This window comes from Homarus americanus, unplaced genomic scaffold (genome assembly GCF_018991925.1).
Source record: "Homarus americanus isolate GMGI-L3 unplaced genomic scaffold, GMGI_Hamer_2.0 scaffold39155, whole genome shotgun sequence".
NCBI lineage: Eukaryota > Metazoa > Arthropoda > Malacostraca > Decapoda > Nephropidae > Homarus > Homarus americanus.
In genome coordinates, this window is record NW_024737042.1 from 10,777,877 (window position 1) to 10,796,655 (window position 18,779).

An 18,779-nucleotide genomic window follows, 5' to 3' on the forward strand; every position below is an offset into this window, starting at 1 on the left:
ATGTGTGTGTATGCTTGGTGTGCCAGGTAGGTACTTGGTGTTTGGATATGTATGTATGCATATGCAGGGTTGTCACTGGGGGGTGTGGGAGCCTGGGGCATCTAGCCACTGAGTGGGCCCCACCAACCCCCAGGTGACGGTTGGGTGATGGTGGCGTAAGCCGTCAGGTCAGATTAACCAGTCAACAGGTATGTCCGAGGTCACTGGTCTCAGTTGGCCCCGCGGAGCTCCCCCACACGCGCGGGGCCCCGGGCGGTCGCCTGTTCGTCTCTAAAGGACGGGCCATGAATGTATGTAATGAGTGCCTGCCTGTACAGTATATCTCAAACCTGTGAATATTGTGTTAAAAGTCACTATAGGAGCCTGGATCCTAAGCTGCCCCCCCGTCCACACAACTGGTCAAACTTTTGATTTTACTTTTGTTTTATTTATTTCTTATTTATGTTTATTTATATTTATTCATTTTAATTTACTTATATTCATTATTTATTTATTTATTTATATATTTATTTATTTATTTATTTATTTATTTATTTATTTATTCTCCACTCTGACAAGTGAGATCTGGTTACATAGAGGACTCAGGCTAAGGGGACAGCCAAACCCTGTGGCCAGATATTCATGCTCTCGTCACGTACTGTGTGTGTGTGTGTGTGTGTGTGTGTGTGTGTGTGTGTGTGTGTTTCTTTTCCATGTTTTGATCTTGTCTGTATGTGTTCTCTTCCACTTTTATCGTTCTCTGTTTGACTGTCAACTCTTCTGTTTGACCGTCACCCTCTCTGTTTGACTGTCAATCTCTCTGCTCTGATCTGTCAATTCTCTCTCTGTTTGACTGTCATCTTTTCTTCTGTTTGACCGTCAATCTCTGTTTGACTGTCAATTTCTCTGTTTGACTGTCAATCTTTCTTCTGTTTGACTGTCAATCTTCTTCTGTTTGACTGTCAATCTCTCTTTCTCTGTTTGACTGTCAATCTCTTTCTCTTCTTCTCTCTGTTCTGACTGTCAATCTCTGTTTGAATGTCAATTCTCTCTCTTCTGTTTGACTGTCAATCTCTGTTTGACTGTCAATCTCTGTTTGCACCAATTCTCTGTTTGACTGTCAACTTTTCTCTCTGTTTGACTGTCAATCTCTCTCTGTTTGACTAATCTTCTGTTTGACTGTCAATCTTCTTCTGTCTCATTATTTCAAAGTTCGTCACCATCGACCTAAGTCCTTCACTACAGAGAGCTTTATTTGCCTAACGATTTGGTTAGGTTAAGCATTGTTAGGTTATGTTGTTAGGCTTGGCGTTGCCAGCTTCGGCGCTGCCAGGCCATGTTGCCAGTTGGGCGTTAGGTTGCATTGCCAGGGCCAAGCTGCCAGGCTGGCTGCTGAAGGGCGCTGCCAGGTTGGCGTTGGGTTAGGTTGCTGGGCCAGGCTGGCATAAGTTAGGCTGGCGTTAAGTTGGGCCAACATTGCCAGGTTAGTGTTGCCAGGTTAGTGCTGGGCTAGCTAGCGTTAGGTTAGCATTGGGGTTAGGCTTGGCGCTGCCAGGCTGGCGCTGCCAGCTGGCGTTGCCAGGCTGGCGCCAGTTAGGCTGGCGTTGTTAGGCTGCTGCAGGTTAGCGTGCAGCGTTAACATTGCCAGGTTATGCTGCCAGGTTAGTGCTGGTTAGCCAGCATTGCCAGGTTAGCGTTAGCGCTAGCCACGCGTTAATAGGCTGGCGTTGCTGTGGCTCACATTGCCAGGTTAGCGTTGCCAGGTTAGTGTTGTTAGGTTATTAGCATTGCAGGGCATGTTAGGTTAGCACATAGGCTGCTGACGTTACCATGCTGCCAGGCCAGCTAGGCCTGGCGTTGCTAGCTTGGCGCTGGTTAGCTGGCGTCAGTTAGGCTGGCGGCGTTAGGCCGTGCCGTCAGGCTGGCATTGGGTTAGGCTGGCGTTAAGTTGTGGCCAACATTGCCAGGTTTGTGTTGCCAGTTTAGTGTTGTTAGGTTAGCAAGTTGGGCTAGTGTTAGTTGAGCATTAAAGGGCGCCGTTAAAGGCTGGCGCAATCCAGGCCGGCGCTGCCAGGCCGCTGCCAGGCTGCTGCCAGGCCGGCACAATTGGGGCTGGCGTTGCCAGGCCAACAAGCTGTGCTGCGTTGTTGTGGTTAAAGCGTTAAGCTAGGGCATTGCCAGGTTAGCGCTAGGGCTAGCATTGCTGCTGGGCGTTGCCAGCCTTGCTGCCAGGCTGCTACTTAGTTAGCTGGCGCGTCAGGCTGCTGCTGCCAGGCTGGCGCTGCTGCTGGCGTTGCCAGGCTGGCGTTAAGTTAGCTGGCATTGTTAGGCTTGGCGTTGCCAGGCCAACATTGCCAGGCTAGCGTTGCCAGGCCAGCGCTGCCAGGTCAGCATTTGTGCCAGGCCAGTTGCCAGTCAGCACTGCCAGGCTGGGCGTTGCCGCCTGGCGTTGCCAGCCACTGCCAGGCCGCTGCCAGGCTCGGCATTGCCAGGCTGGCGTTGGGGTTAGGCCAGCGCTGCCAGGCCGGCGCCAGGCCGCTGCTGCCAGGCCACGCTGCCGGTTCGCTAAATCAGGCCGCGCTGGCCAGGCTTGGCGCTGCCAGGCTGGCCATGCAAACCAGGCCAGCGCTGCCAGGCTACGCCAGCCAGGCCGCTGCCAGCTGGCGTTGCCAGGCCAGCATTGCCAGCCGGCCGCTGCGCGTTGCCAGGCTGGCTGCCACCCAGGCTGGCGCCGTCAGGCCCCCACAGCGTTGCGTCTCAGCGTTGCCAGTGGCGTTGCCAGGCTGGCGCTGCCAGGCTGCCAGTCAGGCCAGGCCAGCGTTAGTGCCAGGCTGCAGCGCCAGTTAGCGTTGTTGTGGCCAGCGTTGCCAGGCTAGCGCCAGTTGCTGCCAGCGTTGTGCCAGCAGCCGCTGTTCAAGGCGTTAGTTAGTTGAAGCGCCAGGTTGTGTAGCGCTAAAGCGTTGCGGCGTTGCAGCCAGGTTAGTTGAAGCGTTAGTTGTGCCAGGCCAGGCCAGCGCCAGGCCAGGCCAAGGCGCAGAGCTGCAGCCGCAGGTGCCAGGCAGGCGCCAGGCCAGGCCAGCGCAGGCCAGGCCAGCGCCAGCCAGGCCAGGCCAGGGGCGACAGCCAGGCCAGCAGCGCCAGGCCAGCGAGCCAGCCAGCTGCCAGGCCGCTGCCAGCAGCGCCAGGCGTTGCCAGCGTCAGGCCACGCAGCGACAAGCTGCCAGGCCAGTTGCGCGTGCCAGGTTGAAGCTAGCGTTGGGTCAGGGTTAGCGCCAGGTTAGTCAGCTGCCAGGCGAAGAAGCGCCGTTGTCAGCGTTAGGCCAGGTTGCGCCAGGCCAGGCTCGCTGGTGCTGTGCTGCCGGTGTCAGCGCGTTACAGAGGCCAGCGCTGTGTCAGGCCAGCTGCCAGTCAGGCCAGCGCCAGGTCATGCCAGCGTTGGTGCTTGCGTCACGCCAGTTAGGCTATGCTAGGTTAGTTAGCGTTAGTTAGGTTGAAGGTTAGGCTAGCGTTAGTTAGAAGGACAAGCGTTAGGTCAGGTTAGGCTAAGCTAGGTTAATCTTCAAGTGATATAAGCCTGGAGGAGAGGATAAGAGGAGGTGAATCTTCAAGCGTTTCACCATTATTCATTGTTTACAAACATCGTCCTCGCCTGGTGACTGTAGGGAGTCTGTCAGGTGTTGTCATCGATCTCTGGGGAGGAGGAGGGAGGGAGCTGCCGCTGGTCACTCACTCGTTACTCCTCCTGGTAGTGAATATCACTTCCTGAACAGTACGACTCTACGAGGTGGGGGGTGAGTCGGGAGTGAATCATCGGAGATTGTGGGGAGGAGGTGAGGCGAGGTTTTAGTTTGAATAGTCCCTGTGTGATATTATCTGCTGTGGGAGGAATTACGTGATTCAGAGCATCTCGAGGGGATGAAGTTTGGTGATAATGGGTAGCTGGTAGTGTGGGCGGGGACTTGGTGGTAGTGGGCGAGGACTTGGTGGTAGGGCGGGACTTGGTGGTAGTGGGCGGGGATTGGTGGTAGTGGTGGGGATTGGTGGTGGGTGGGGACTTGTGGTAGTGGGCGGGACTTGGTGGGAGTGGGCGGGGACTTGGTGGTAGTGGGCGGGACTGGTGGCAGGGATTGGTGGTAGTGGGCGGGGACATGGTGGTAGTGGGCGGGGATTGGTGGTGGGGCGGGGACTCGGTGGTAGTGGGAAGGGGACTTGGTAGTGGGCGGAGAGGTAGTGGGCGGGGACTTGGTGGTAGTGGGCGAACTTGGTGGTAGTGGGCGGGGATCTTGTGGTAGGGTGGGGACTTGGTTGATATCGGACGGGGATTGGTTATAGTAAGCGGAGCATGTTACTGAGGAACAGGGTATTCGGTAAGTGTGATGGAATTGGAGGAGGAGCTAGGGTTGAGGCAGAGAACAAAGAGGAGGAGGAAGAGGGAGGAGATCATTACTTGTACACACAGATAAGAGTGGATCAGTAACAGTATCAGGAGCAGCGGCGGCGGTAGTGGCGTTAGTAGTGCTCCTTCCTCTACACAGTGTCCGTTTGTTTTGTCAGGACCAGTGTAGTAATAACGTCCAGCAACATTCACCCTCGCGTCCGACATTCAGCCAGCAAACGTCGTCAACAACAATATAGTTCCATCACATACTCTACACACTCGATCCTCCCCTGCCTGCCTGCCTGCCTGCCTGCCTGCCTGCCCAAGACATAAACAACGTATTAAATCAACGTCAACATGTATAGATGATCACGTGAGGGGAGATATTCTTTCAGTATTGTGTTACGGCATTTATTGTGGGAGCTTTGAGTGTGATTGTTTTTTTTTTTTTATATGGCGAGAAGGATGCATTTTTATGCTAAAGGTAGAGCGAGTTTGCAATTTTATGGATATTGTGAGCGAGTTGGTACACTTTATGCCAGGTTGTGAGCGAGTTTCTACACTTTTATGGGCTATTGTGAGCGAGTTGGTACACTTATGGGCTATTGTGAGAGCAGGTACACTTTATGGGCTATTGTGAGTGACAGCTAATTTTATGCTTTTGAGCGAGTTGGTACACTTTTATGCTATTAGAGCGAGTTGGTACTACTTTGCTATTATGAGCGAGTTGGTACACTTTATGCTAGTGAGCGAGTGTTACCCTTATGCTATTGTGAGCGAAGCAGTACACTTTATGCTATTATGAGCGAGTTGGTAATTCTTATGCTATTGTGAGCGAGTTGGTACACTTTATGCTATTGTGAGCGAGTTGGTACACTTTTTATGCTATTTGAGCGAGTTGGCACTTTATGCTATTATGACGAGTTAGGTACACTTTTATGCTATTGTGAGCGAGTTGGTACCTTTTTATGCTATTGTGAGCGAGTTGGTACCTTATTTTCTATTCTCAACGAGTTTTATTATGGTCGACCTCAGATATCATCATGGTCGACCTCAGATTATCATGGTCGACCCTGAAGATATCATGGTCGACCTCTGTATTATCATGGTCGACCTCAGATATCATGGTCGACCCCAGTATTATCATGGTCGACCTCTGTTATCATGGTCGACCCTCAGTCTTATCAATGGTCGACCAGATATCAATGGTCGACCTCTCTCATTATCATGGTCGACCTCTGTATAATCACGGTCGACTTCGTATTATCATGGTCGACCTTCAGATATTCACGGTCGACTTCGTATTATCACGGTCGACCTCCAGTTATCACGGTCGACCTCTGCATTATCACGGTCGACCTCAGAGTATCACGGTCGACCCCTGTATTATCACGGTCGACCAGAGATCACGGTCGACCTCTGTATTATCACGGTCGACTTCTGTATATCATGGTCGACCCTGGCTATCATGGTCGACCTCTGTATTATCACGGTCGACTCCCTGTATTATCACGGTCGACTTCTAGATATCACGGTCGACCTCTGTATTATCACGGTCGACCTTCAGGTTATCACGGTCGACCTCTGTATTATCATGGTCGACCTTCATTATCACGGTCGACTTCTGTATTATCGGTCGACCTCAGGTTATCACGGTCGACCTGTATTATCATGGTCGACCTTCATATCACGGTCGACTTCTCTGTATTATCACGGTCGAGATTATCACGGTCGACCCTGTATTATCACGGTCGACCTCAGAATATCATGGTCGACCTCAGCATTATCATGGTCGACCCTCTATATCATGGTCGACCCTTGTATTATCATGGTCGACCTCTTAGTTATCATGGTCGACCTCTGTATTATCATGGTCGACCCCAGTATATCATGGTCGACCTCTGTATTATCACGGTCACCAGCCTATCATGGTCGACCTCAGTATTATCATGGTCGACCTCTGTATTATCATGGTCGACCTCTGACTATCACGGTCGACTTCAGAAGATTATGGTCGACCTCTGTATTATCACGGTCGACTTCTGTATTATCACGGTCGACCTCTGTATTATCACGGTCGACCTCAGATATTTCTAGTATTATCACGGTCGACCTCTGTATTATCAATGGTCGACCTCATATATCATGGTCGACCTCTGTATTATCACGGTCGACTTCTGTATTATCACGAATGACCTCAGTAGTTATCACGGTCGACCCAGTATTATCACGGTCGACCTTCAGAGCTATCACGGTCGACCCCTGTATTATCACGGTCGACTTGAATATCACGGTCGACTCTCTGTATTATCATGGTCGACCCTGCATATCACGGTCGACCTCTGCTATCACGGTCGACCTCCGGTTATCGGTCGACCTCTTATCACGGTCGTCAATAATGGTCGACCTCAGTTATCATGGTCGACCCCAGTATTATCATGGTCGACCTCAGTATTATCATGGTCGACTCAGAACATGTTACTAGTAAAACTAAAATCAGGCGATTAAAGGGCAATCGACTTAGACAACAAAACTCGAACATTATAATTCGGTCAAATCTGTTGAATAATTCATTTTAGTATTTAAACCAAATCATACATGCATAGCTATGTAATTAGCTCCAATCTAACACCCTACAATGAGTAACTTAATGCCATATTTGTTGTCACACCAAAAAACGATGCAATGGACCCATCTACCTGTGTACACAATAAGCAAACAGCAAAACACGTGTTGAAAGTCTCAAGAGAAACCAGGTTAAAAGTTGTCAGGTCTGAATAGCTAGTGCCGATACCCTGCCGCCACCTCCCCAACCCCCTCTCGATGGGTGAGGGCTGCCGAGCATGTGATCATACACAAACAAGCCCCTTACTACCACCCAACACCACCTCCTAGGTCTCATCTTCAAACTCGTCAACACACTACACACCGTATACGGGCAGGCACACCCAGTAAACATGACATTACTTACAGCCCAACAGTTTGAGCTAAAATATCCGTCATTACTACTATGCAAAAACACTATCATGGTCGACCTCAGAATTAATATCCGGTCTACCTTCAGATATCACGGTCGACCTCTGTATTAACAAGGTCGACCAGAATCATCACGGTCGAACCCAGAATTATCATGTACGACCAGACTATCATGGTCGACCTCTGTATTATCATGGTCGACCAAATTCGGCGGTCGACCCTGTATTATCGGCGCGGTCGACCTCAGGTTATCATGGTCGACCTCACTAATCATGGTCGACCTCAGAATTATCATGGTCGACCTCTTGCATTATCATGGTCGACCTTCTGATTATCACGGTCGACCTCTGTATTATCACGGTTTGACCTCTGTATTATCATGGTCGACCTCAGTATTATCATGGTCGACCCTCTGTACTATCTGCGGAACCTCTTTATATCAGCGGTCGACCTCAGATTATCAGGCGTCGACCTCTTGTATTATCATGGTCGACTTCATTATCATGGTCGACCCTCAGTACTATCGATGGTCGACCTCAGTACTCATCATGGTCGACCTCTGTACTATCATGGTCGACCTGTGTATCACCGGGTAGGGCTGTCTCCTGGTGGTAGTGGTGGCGGGATGGTTGAATAGTGGTGGGTTGTTGGCGGTGGTTGTGGTTGAGTAGGAGGCTGGGTTGAAGCCTTGGTTAGCGTAGTTATAGTCGTTACCATAACAGCTTGCACCACCGCCACATCCGCTTGTTCTTGCTGCTGCAATGGGTGCGCCCTGATGCAGCTGCCGACATGTTGGTGGGCAAAATTGCTATTTCAACCACAACACACATACCATCTCTAAACTTCATTATTTTTACTGATAACATAATAACACGGGGTGTAAGGAACTAATACCACGGGTTGTGTACAACCAACGTTGATAACACGGGGTTGAATTTCTCAGGTTGTTGTTGCACTGAGAATAAAAAATAAATAAATATAAAAAATAAAATAAAAATTAAAATAGATGATAGCATTTTAATACAAGCACACAGCAAATATTGGTGTTGTATTAGTTAGTATAGAATATTTCTTAATTTAGGCGCTGATATATATAGCGAGATTACTGCTTATTAACACTGTAGGTGATAGGTAAGGGTGATAGGTATGGATAGGTAAGTGGTGACAGGTATGGGATAGGTAAGGGTGACAGGTATGGGATAGGTAAGGGGGATAGGTAAGGGTGATAGGCAAGGGATAGGTGTAAGGGTGACAGGTAAGGGATAGGCAAGGGTGATAGGTAATGGGATAGGTAAGGGTGACAGGTAATGGACAGGTAAGGGTGATAGGTAATGGGATAGGTAAGGGGTGATAGGAATGGATAGGTAAGGGTGATAGGTAATGGATAGGTAGGGTGATAGGTAATGGATAGGCAGGCGACAGGTAATGGATAGGCAAGGTGATAGGTAATGGGATAGTAAGGGTGACAGGTAATGACAGGTAAGGGTGATAGGTGGATAGGTAAGGGTGATAGGTAAATGGGATAGGTAAGGGTGATAGGAATGATGGGGTAAGGGTGTAGGTAATGGGAGGTGGTGATAGGTAATGGGATAGGTAAGGGTGATAGTAATGGGATAGGTGTAGGTATGGTAGGTATCAGAGAAGGTAGGGAGGTGGGTGAGGTAATGGGACAGGTAAAGACAGGAATGGACACAGGTAAGGGAAACAGGTAGGGGTACAGGTAGGGGGTAAAGGTAGGGGTAACAGGTAAGGGGTACAGGTAGGAGGTACATAGTAGGACAGGTTGAAGGTACAGGCTTGGAGGTACAGGGGAGGTACAGGTTGGAGGTACAGGTTGAGGGCAGGTACGGAGGCAGGTTGGAGGTACAGGCTGGAGGTACAGGTTGGAGGCACAGGTGGACAGGTTGAGGTGGGCAGGTAGGTGGTGTACAGGTTGGAGGTACAGGCTGGAGGTGCCAGGTAGGAGGTACAGGTTGGAGGTACAGGTTGGAGGTACAGGTTGGAGGCTGAGGTAGGGAGAGGTACAGGTTGGGGGGGCAGGTTGGAGGTACAGGTGGGAGGCACAGGTTGGAGGTACAGGCTGGGTGCGGTAGGGAGGTACAGGCTGGAGATACAGGTTGGAGGTACAGGTTGGGAGGTACAGGTTGAGGCAGGTAGGGGAGGTACAGGTTGAGGGGAAGCAGGTTGGAGGTACAGGCTGGAGGTACAGGTGGGGAGGTACAGGTAGGAGGTACAGGTTAGGAGGTACAGGTTACAAGGTGGGGAGGTACAGGTAGGAGGTACAGGTTGGAGGTACAGGTTGGAAGGTACAGGTAGGAGGTACAGGCGTTGGAGGAGGTACAGGTTGAGGTACAGTTGGAGGTACAGGTAGGAGGCAAGGCAGGTGGAGGTACAGGTTGGAGCAGGCTAGGGTTGAGGGGTACAGGTAGGAGGTACAGGATGTACAGGTTAAGGCACAGGTTGGAGGTACAGGTAGGAGGCACAGGCTGAGGTACAGGTTGAAGGTACAGGAGGCACAGGGTAGAGGGACAGGCTGAGGCAGGCTGGAGGTACAGGTTGAAGGTACAGGTAGGAAGGGACAGGTTGGGAGGTACAGGTTGGAGGTACAGGCTGAAAAGGTGAGGGACAGCTGAGGCACAGGTTGGAGGTACAGGTTAAGTGACAGGCTGGAGGTACAGGCTGAAGTGGCACAGGCTGGAGGTACAGGTTGGAGGTACAGGTTGAGGTACAGGTAGGAGGTACAGGTGGAGGTACAGGTTGAAGGTACAGGTAGGAGGGGACAGGTAGGAGGTACAGGCTGGAGGGACAGTTGGAGGCATGTTGGAGGCACAGGTTGAAGGTACAGGTAGGGAGGGACAGGTAGGAGGTACAGGTTGAAGGTACAGGTAGGGAGGTACAGTAGGAGGTACAGGCAGGAGGAACAGGTAGAGGGACAGGACAGGTTGGAGGCAAAGGTAGGAGGCACAGGCAGGAGGTACAGGTAGGAGGGGGCAGGTAGAGGTACAAGTTGAAGGTACAGGTTGGAGGTACATGTAATGGAGGTACAGGTTGAGGTACAGGTTGGAGGACAGGAGGAGGGCTCAGGTAGGAGGCACAGAGGTTGGAGGCACAGGTAGGGAGGGACAGGCTGGGCACAGGTTGGAGGTACAGGTTGAAGGTACAGGTAGGAGGGACAGGCTGGAGGCACAGGTTGGAGGCACAGGTTGAGGCACAGGTAGGGAGGCACAGGTTGAAGGCACAGGTAGGGGAGGGACAGGCTTGGAGGCAGGCTGGAGGCAACAGGCTGAGGCACAGGCTGGAGGCACAGGTTGAAGGGACAGGTTGGAGGTACAGGTTGGAGGCACAGGTTGAGGACAGGCAGGGCACAGGTTGAAGGTGGCAGGTAGGGAGGCCAGGTGCAGAGGGACAGGTTGGAGGCACAGGCTGAGGGACAGGCTGGAGGTACAGGTTGGGAGGCACAGGTTGAAGGACAGGTAGAGGGACAGGTAGGGAGGCCAGGTTGAAGGTACAGGAGGCACAGGTAGGGAGGCACAGGTTGAGGCACAGGTTGAAGGTACAGGTGGGAGGGACAGGTTGGAGGCAGGGCGGAGGTCAGGTAGGGAGGCAGGAGGAGGTACAGGTTGGAGGCACAGGTTGGAGGTAGCAGGTAGGGAGGGACAGGTTGGAGGCACAGGCTGGAGGCACAGGCTGAGGCACATGCAGGTACAGGTAGGAGGTACAGGTTGAAGGTACAGGCTGAGGTACAGGTTGGAGGTACAGGCTGAGGGTACAGGTAGAGGCACAGGCTGGAGGCACAGGTGGGGAGGGACAGGTTGGAGGGACAGGTTGGAGGCAAGAAGCTGGAGGCACAGGTTGGAGGCAACAGGTTGAAGGCACAGGAGGGACAGGTTGGAGGTACAGGTTGGAGGCACGGTAGGAGGTACAGGTTGGAGGTACAGGTTGAAGGTACAGGTAGGAGGGACAGGTTGAGGTACAGGTTGGAGGTACAGGTTGAAGGCAGGTCAGGAGGTACAGGTTGAGGCAGTACAGGTTGGAGGTACAGGTTGGAGGGGTACAGGTGGTAGGAGGGCGGTTGGAGGTACATGTTGGAGGTACAGGTTGGAGGTACAGGTTGAAGGTACAGGTTGGAGGTACAGGTAGGGAAGGGGACGTGGGCCATCACGTTATGAGATGAGAGTTCTTGACTGACTGAGAGCAGCTGGCTTAGTTAGTTGACTTAGAGGCGTGAGAATGCAGTCGATAGCTTTCATTATCAAGATGCAAAACCACACACACACACACACACACACGCACACGCACGCACGCACGCTAGAATCTTACCCGCAACCCGAGGAATGAAGACAGGAGAACGCATTTCATTCTCTTAAACAAATTTACGACCAGAGTGACACAGTGAGCCACAGAACAACCAGCTACGTGTGGTTATGGGTTGAGGGCGACGAAAATGGTGGTGATGGTGATAGTGGTAGTGAACGTGGTGGTGGTGATGATGGTGGCGATGATGGTGGTGGTGATGGTGGTAGTGATGGTGGTAGTGAAGATGGTGGTGGTGGTGGTGATGATGAAGATAATGGTAGTGAAGGTGCTGGTGGTGGTGGTGATGATGATGATGGTGGTAGTGAACGTGATGATGATGGCTGCGAAGGCGATGGATGGTGGTAGTGGTGATGATGGTGGTAGTGGTGATGATGGTGGTAGTGGTGATGATGGTGGTAGTGGTGGTGATGATGATGGTGGTGGTGGTGATGATGGTGGTAGTGGTGATGGTTGTAGTGAAGGTGGTGGTGGTGGTGGTGATGGTGGTAGTGTTGGTGGTGGTGATGATGATTATAGTGGTAGTGAACGTGATGATGATGGTTATGGTGGCGATGATGGTGATGGTGGTGGCGATGGTGGTAGTGATGGTGGTAGTGAAGGTGGAGATGGTGGTGATGATGGTGATGGTGGTAGTGAAGGTGGTGGTGATGGTGATGATGGTGGTAGTGAAGGTGGAGGTAGTGAAGGTGGAGATGGTGGTGGTGGTGATGATGGTGGTGGCGGTATGATGGTGGTGGTGGTGATGATGGTGGTGGCGGTATGATGGTGTTGATGATGATGGTGGTGGCGGTATGATGGTGGTGATGGAGTTAAAATGAATCGCCTGAAGATTCACTCCCCCAGTTTATTTCAACTGCAGCTTAAACCGCCGTAATCCTACCTGGAGGGGTTAGGTTAGGTTAGGTTATGTAGGAATTTGTTAGTTTTAGGTTAGGTTAAGTTCGTGTTAGATTAGGTTAGGTTAGATTAGATTAGTGTTAGGTTATGGTTAGGTTAGATTAGTGTTAGGTTATGGTTAGATTAGGTTATGGTTAGGTGCTGCTGCTGGCAATTGACGCTGTGAGAGAGAGAGAGAGAGAGAGAGAGAGAGAGAGAGAGAGAGAGAGAGAGAGAGAGAGAGAACAACTGTTGTCAGTTTAGACTATTAGAAAGCGTGAGTTAAATGGCAGCGTTTAATAGTAAAGTGTGTCCCAATTTGTGACTGCGCCTGGAGCACTGTGCTTGTTGTGTGAGGGAGAGAGAGATAGTGAGATAGAGATAGTGAGAGAGAGATAGAGAGCGATAGCAAGAGAGAGATATCGAGAGGGAGGTGATGGGTAGGGGTGGGGGAATGGGTAGGGGGAGGTGGGGATGGGTAGGGGTGTGGGAGGGGGTGATGGTAGGGGTGGGGAGGTGGGATGGGTAGGGGTGGGGGGAGGTGATGGGTGAGGTGGGGGGAGGTGATGGGTAGGGGTGGGGGGTGATGGGTAGGTGGGTGATGGGTAGGGGGTGGGGAGGTGATGGGTAGGGGTGAGGGAGGGATGGCTAGGGGGTGAGGGAGGTGATGGGTAGGGGGAGGGAGGTGATGGGTAGGGGTGGGGAGGTGAGGGGTAGGGGTGAGGGAGGTGAGATGGGTAGGGGTGGGGGGGAGGTGGATGGGTAGGGGTGAGGAGGTGATGGGTAGGGGGTGGGGAGGTGATGGGTAGGGGTGAGGGAGGTGATGGGGTGGAAGAGAGGGAGGGATGGGAAGGTGATGGGTAGGAAGGAGGAGGGAGGAGGAGGAGGAGGGAGGGAGGGAGGAGGAGAGGGTATATTTGGGTCACTTTAACAGATTTTGGGAGCGATTTGTCCAGAAGGTTTTAAAATCCCGCCATTATTGGACTTGACTGATGAATGTTGTTTTTTCATTCGTTCGTTGCGATGATGATGATGATGACAGCAGCAAAAAATGATGATAATAACAATAACATCAACCCTCTTCCAAATTCCTTTCCATCCACCCTCCCTCCTCCAACCCCCCTCCATCCCCTCCAACCTCCCCCTTCCACCTCCATCACCTGTTCTCCTTCTTCAACCTCCTCCTCTTCCAACCCCTCCAACCCTCCAACCCTCCAACCTCCCCCTTCAACCCTCACTAACCCTCCCTCTACCTCATTTCCCAGTGTCATGTCCCCAATACCAGGACCGATTAAATGGGTCCCTATTAAAAACTGTGAGGGCTGCGGGTAAAGAGACTCAAGTCACCATTTGTATACTCGGTCAGCACCAGTGTGTGTAGTCAGCTGTGGCGGCCCAGTTGGTTTCCGGTCATTATATCCTGAACCAGTGAACCAAAAGCTACTATTTCTGTGTTGTTAGGAAATGAGAGAGAGAGAGAGAGAGAGAGAGAGAGAGAGAGAACAGCTGTGGGTTATGGCACTTTTTTTTTGTTTTTTAGGTAGGATTTGAAGGTCATGGGATGGAGGGTCAGTCCTTTAATTATGTTTTAATCTGGACCGGGTGGTTGGGGTGTAGAGTGGGGGGAGGGTAGGTATAGGGGGAAGGTGGGGGGGGGAGGTATAGGGAAAGGTGGGGGGTGTAGGGTGGGGAGGGAGGAAACGTAGGAGAGAAACCCCGATGATCAGTACATACACTCACACGCCCCTCAAAGCCAGACTGCAAAGGGGGGGGGGGTTCTTGATTTCTGTCTTGGAGCTCTGACTACCTGTCCTGAGGATAAACTATCGTTCAAAGTTAAACCATCGTCCTCAAAGGGTTACAAACCACCAAAGGGTTAAACCATCGTCCCTCAAGGCGTTAAAGGGGTTAAACCATCGTCCCCAAAGGCTAAGCGGTAAACCGTCGTCCCTCAAGGGTTAAACCATCGTCTCAAGGGGTTAAACCTGTCCTGGGGTTAAACCATCGTCCTCGGGGCGGGTTAAACCATCGTCAAAAAGTTAAACCATCGTCCTCAAGCGTTAAACCAGCGGTTAAACCGTCGTCCTCAAGCGGTTAAACCATCGTCCTCAAGGGGCAAACCTTCGTCCTCAAGGGTTAAACCATCGTCCCCAAAGGGTTAAACCATCGTCCTCAAAGTTCAAGCGGCAAACCATCGTCCTCAAAGGGTTAAACCATCGTCCTCAAAGGGTTAAACCATCGTCCTCAAAGAGTTAAACCATCGTCCTGCAAAGGTTAAAACCAGGTTAAAACCATCGTCCTGGGGCGGTTAAACCATCGTCCCTGGTGGGCAAAACCATCGTCCTCAAGAGTTAAACCTTCGTCCTCAAAGGGTTAAACCATCGTCCTCAAAGGGTCCTTAAACCATCGTCCTCAAAGAGTTAAACCGTCGTCCTCAAAGGGTTAAACCATCGTCCTCAAAGGGTTAAACCTTCGTCCTCAAAGATTTAAACCACCGTCGTCCAAAGGTTGAGATAGACGGTAAACTGTTAGTGGCGTTTTAATTATTCTTGGTGAATGAGTTTTAATCAATGCAGTAGTGCACAAATTCGTTGACGACTTTTGATAGTGAGTTAGTTTATTGATGACATTGTAAGGCATCAACAACAACACCTTAAAGTGATGACAACAGACCTGTTGCTCCTGATACTACTGACTCTAGCTGCGATTTTATTATTATTATTATTATCATTATTATTATTATTATTATTATTATTATTATTATTATTATTATTATTATTATTATTATTATTTATTACTACTTTTTATGGGAGGGATAGATGGTACAAGGACATTATCTACTGTAAGAATAACATAATTTTTTTAATTCTCCATCATTGGTATCATGAGTGAGGAAGGTCAGTGGTAAGACCTGGCTCTATTGGTCTTATTTTATTTAGTGTTGCTCCGGGTGAGCTTCTGTACTGAAGGGTGCAGGACCAACTGCCAGGTATAACAGAGTTGTGAACTAGTAGAGGTGGTGAGTTATTTGTGATGATTTTATTGGTGTGTTGTGTTTGTGATAATGTATTATTGTTAACTATGGTGTTTGTGTTGACAGGTGTGATGGTGGGAGAGGATGGCTGAGGGCCACGCCGAGGATGCACCGCTGCTGGGGGGCGGCGAATCCCTGTCTCCTGGCGACTGTTCCCCAGACCGTCAGCCTGGCGTGGTCAGCTCCCCCACCGTGTGGCCAGCGCCCGCCCCCGTCCACAATGCCACCTCTGAGGTGCCGCAGCCCTGGCCTCCCGACGCACAGGTGCCGCATCCGTGGCCGCCAGACTCGTGGGTGCGGAGACCGCACCTGGACACCCTACACGTGCCCGACCAGGGCGATACCCCAAAGTTGGTGCGGTCACAATCGAGTATGGACAGTGGATGTGAGTGTGACGGTGCGGACGGTGAAGGTGCGGCCACGCATGACGCCCCGCCGCACCATCAGCACCACGAGGCCGCAGGCGACGCCCATGACCCCGCAGGCTTCTCGCCTTTGTCACCGTCGCAACCGGGGGGGTCTGGGCCGCCCACGCCCGGGCCCAGCACCCAAGTGGTGGTACTGGTGACATCTAGCGCCCACAACACCTACACCCACGTGCCGGAGACGGAGGTGGGCCGCGGTGGGTGTGGCAACAACCAAAGCTGTGTCTGTGATATCGGCGTGGGCGTGGCAGAAGCCGCCCGCCTTGACCGAGGTCTCCACGCCGACCCCCATACCAAAGTTACCTTCATGATAGAAGACGACGACGATGACGAGTTTGACCACGACGGGTAAGTTGACCACCTCCGTCACCTCCTGTTCTCTAACACTTAACACTGCGGTATGTACAGCACCCGAGGCAAGACAAAAGAGTAAGTGGTGATGCAGTCAGTAAATAAACGCAGTAATAATGGTAGACCTGTCACAGATGCTAACAATGTTTTATGACAGCCTGGTTGTTGTTGCGGCGGTGAGTTACGTCTTTGTTTAACTTGGCCGTGTTGGGAGGGTCAACAGTAAGTAACCTGCCTGTGGGAATGTACCTCACCTGGACACCCCCCCTCCAATATCCCAGTATCCCAAGAGCGAGAGAGAGACGTAAATATACATACTCGTAGGCTGGTATCCCCAACAAATAACTGTGGAACATTACTCAGATTTCTCAAATAAATCTGCCACCGATAGTTTTTTTTTCACAGTCATGCCATCGTTTGAGTCGTAATACATAAGATGGTGAGAGTTACTGAAGCCAGTGCGTGTGTTGGTATGCCGGGTAGAGTAGAGTGTGGCCCCTGGGAGGATGTGTGTGTTCGTGAGGTATTCTGGTTCCTTCTCACGTAACCTGTGTTTTGTGATGGATTGAAGTTACGAGGAGAGAGAGAGAGAGAGAGAGAGCAGTGTTATGAATCAGAATAACCCAAGTACTTTCTTTAATCTTGTGGGGGGGGGCTTTTCTTGTTGGCGTCAAGTATTTTGCCACAAATTGATTTTTTGACTGGCGGGACAGTGTGAATGTTTGTACTTGCCTATTACCCTCTGTACATCCCTATTAACCTTTGTACTTCCCATATTAAAGTTCTAACCTTAATATGAACTAATGGTGATGAAGTGGTGAGGAGAGAGAGAAAGAGAGACGAGGAGGGGAAGAAGAAGAAGGGAAAGGAAGAGGAGGAGGAGGAAGAAGGTGAAAAAAGGAGGGGAACAGGAAAACAAGAAAGAAGACGAGAAGAAGAGAAGGAAGAGGGGAAACAGATGAGAAGCAGGTGGAAGAAGAGAAAGGGGGAGGAGAAAGAGGAGGAGAAGGGGGAGGCGTCGAAGTATGTCAGGTAGATTTGTAAACACTAGCGCTACATTCCTAAAGTCCTGCCCACCCACCTTGTCTGCTGAGCCTAACCCCCTTCTGCTACCCCCCTCCCCCCTGGCCCTGGTGTGTGTGTGTGTAGGGGAGGGGGGGGAGAGATTCACACACACACACACACAGGGCTTCCTCACCACCACCCCTTCACTCAGTCCTTACCAATCTCACTCGGTTCTTCCTCCTCCTTTCTCTCCCTCCTCCTCTTCCTCCTACCTTCTCTCCTCTAATCCTCCTTCTCCTCCCTCTTCTCCTCCTCCTCTTCCCTTATCTAGCATCATCAGTAGAGTATTGGTCGCCTCTCACAAACGAACAATTTGCTAAACTGAAAATGTTAAAATTCGAGAATATTAACACCTACAGCTGTGCCCTATTTGTTTACAAATCTGTAAATCACTTGATTGACAATAATTATTTCCAGTTCCTGAATAATCTGTACCCAGAGCTTCTAAGACCACCCCCATGCGCTCCTCTCAGTCCCAGACCTCCATAAAATATCACAGTGTGAAGGTGTGGAACAACTTACCCCCACCCATCCGAGCAATGCCTACGCTCCCTTCCTTTAAATCGTATCTTAAAAAAATATCTATCGTCGTAGTATTAATATTTTTGTGTAATACCTACTTTATATTCCTGCTTTTATTGTACCACCAAAACCGTTTTACCAGAAATTATCATGTAGAATGCAGATGGATAGAAATTACCATTGCTATAAATATATTTGCCAACTAGACATGATACTGACAGCTCTGTCCTCTTGTTCCACCTTAATACAACCCATGCTGTACTGCTTCCTTATCATATTTATGTTTTTCAATTCCACTGTAAATTAAGTATATACTTATAATATAAATGTAAAAAAGAATAATAAAAAATAAATAAAAAATAAATAAATATCGAAGTGATAACTGTGGTAACATTCTGATATGGTTTTATTACCACCATGCTATGTGTACTATTCCAGATGATACTACTGTAAATGTTACATTATACTTCCTTGAGATAAATGTACTGTATATATCAGGTGCCTTCAAGAGAGCTCAGGCCCTCAACTGGCTCAGCCATGTTAATATTATGTTATTTAATCGACTCTGTATCTGTGTTCTTGTGGCTAAATAAACTGTTTCAATATCAAAATATCAATATCACAGTGACCAGTGGCGTGAATATACCAGACTCGAACGTTCCTCTCATCCCGTCATAACACAACACTAATTGCTCTTCCAGGTTTTAAGCAAATATATTTCTAGAAAGTGATAGTTAAGTGTATTTTTTAAAAATAATTATTATGTCTTTTGGTGTTTAATAGGAGTTGGTGTTGATTTTTTCCATGGCAGGAAATCACATCCGTCGTATGAGACTTTTAAAGCGCTTCTATATAC

The 18,779-nt window shown here is 50.2% G+C and overlaps 1 protein-coding gene across 3 annotated transcripts in view; it reads left to right on the forward strand.

The window, feature by feature from the left end:
* LOC121872711 overlaps positions 1-18,779 on the forward strand; it is a 136,694-nt gene that overhangs the window by 78,205 nt on the left and 39,710 nt on the right. The window contains exons 1-2 of one of the 3 annotated variants that reach the window (XM_042375716.1): positions 4,401-4,730; positions 15,627-16,333. In XM_042375716.1, coding sequence (XP_042231650.1) covers positions 15,645-16,333 — 689 coding nt within the window. In that variant the 5' untranslated portion in view covers positions 4,401-4,730; positions 15,627-15,644. Of the gene's footprint in view, positions 1-4,400; positions 4,731-15,626; positions 16,334-18,779 lie in introns of those variants that run through there. The other 2 variants (XM_042375718.1, XM_042375717.1) reach the window with 2 other exon arrangements.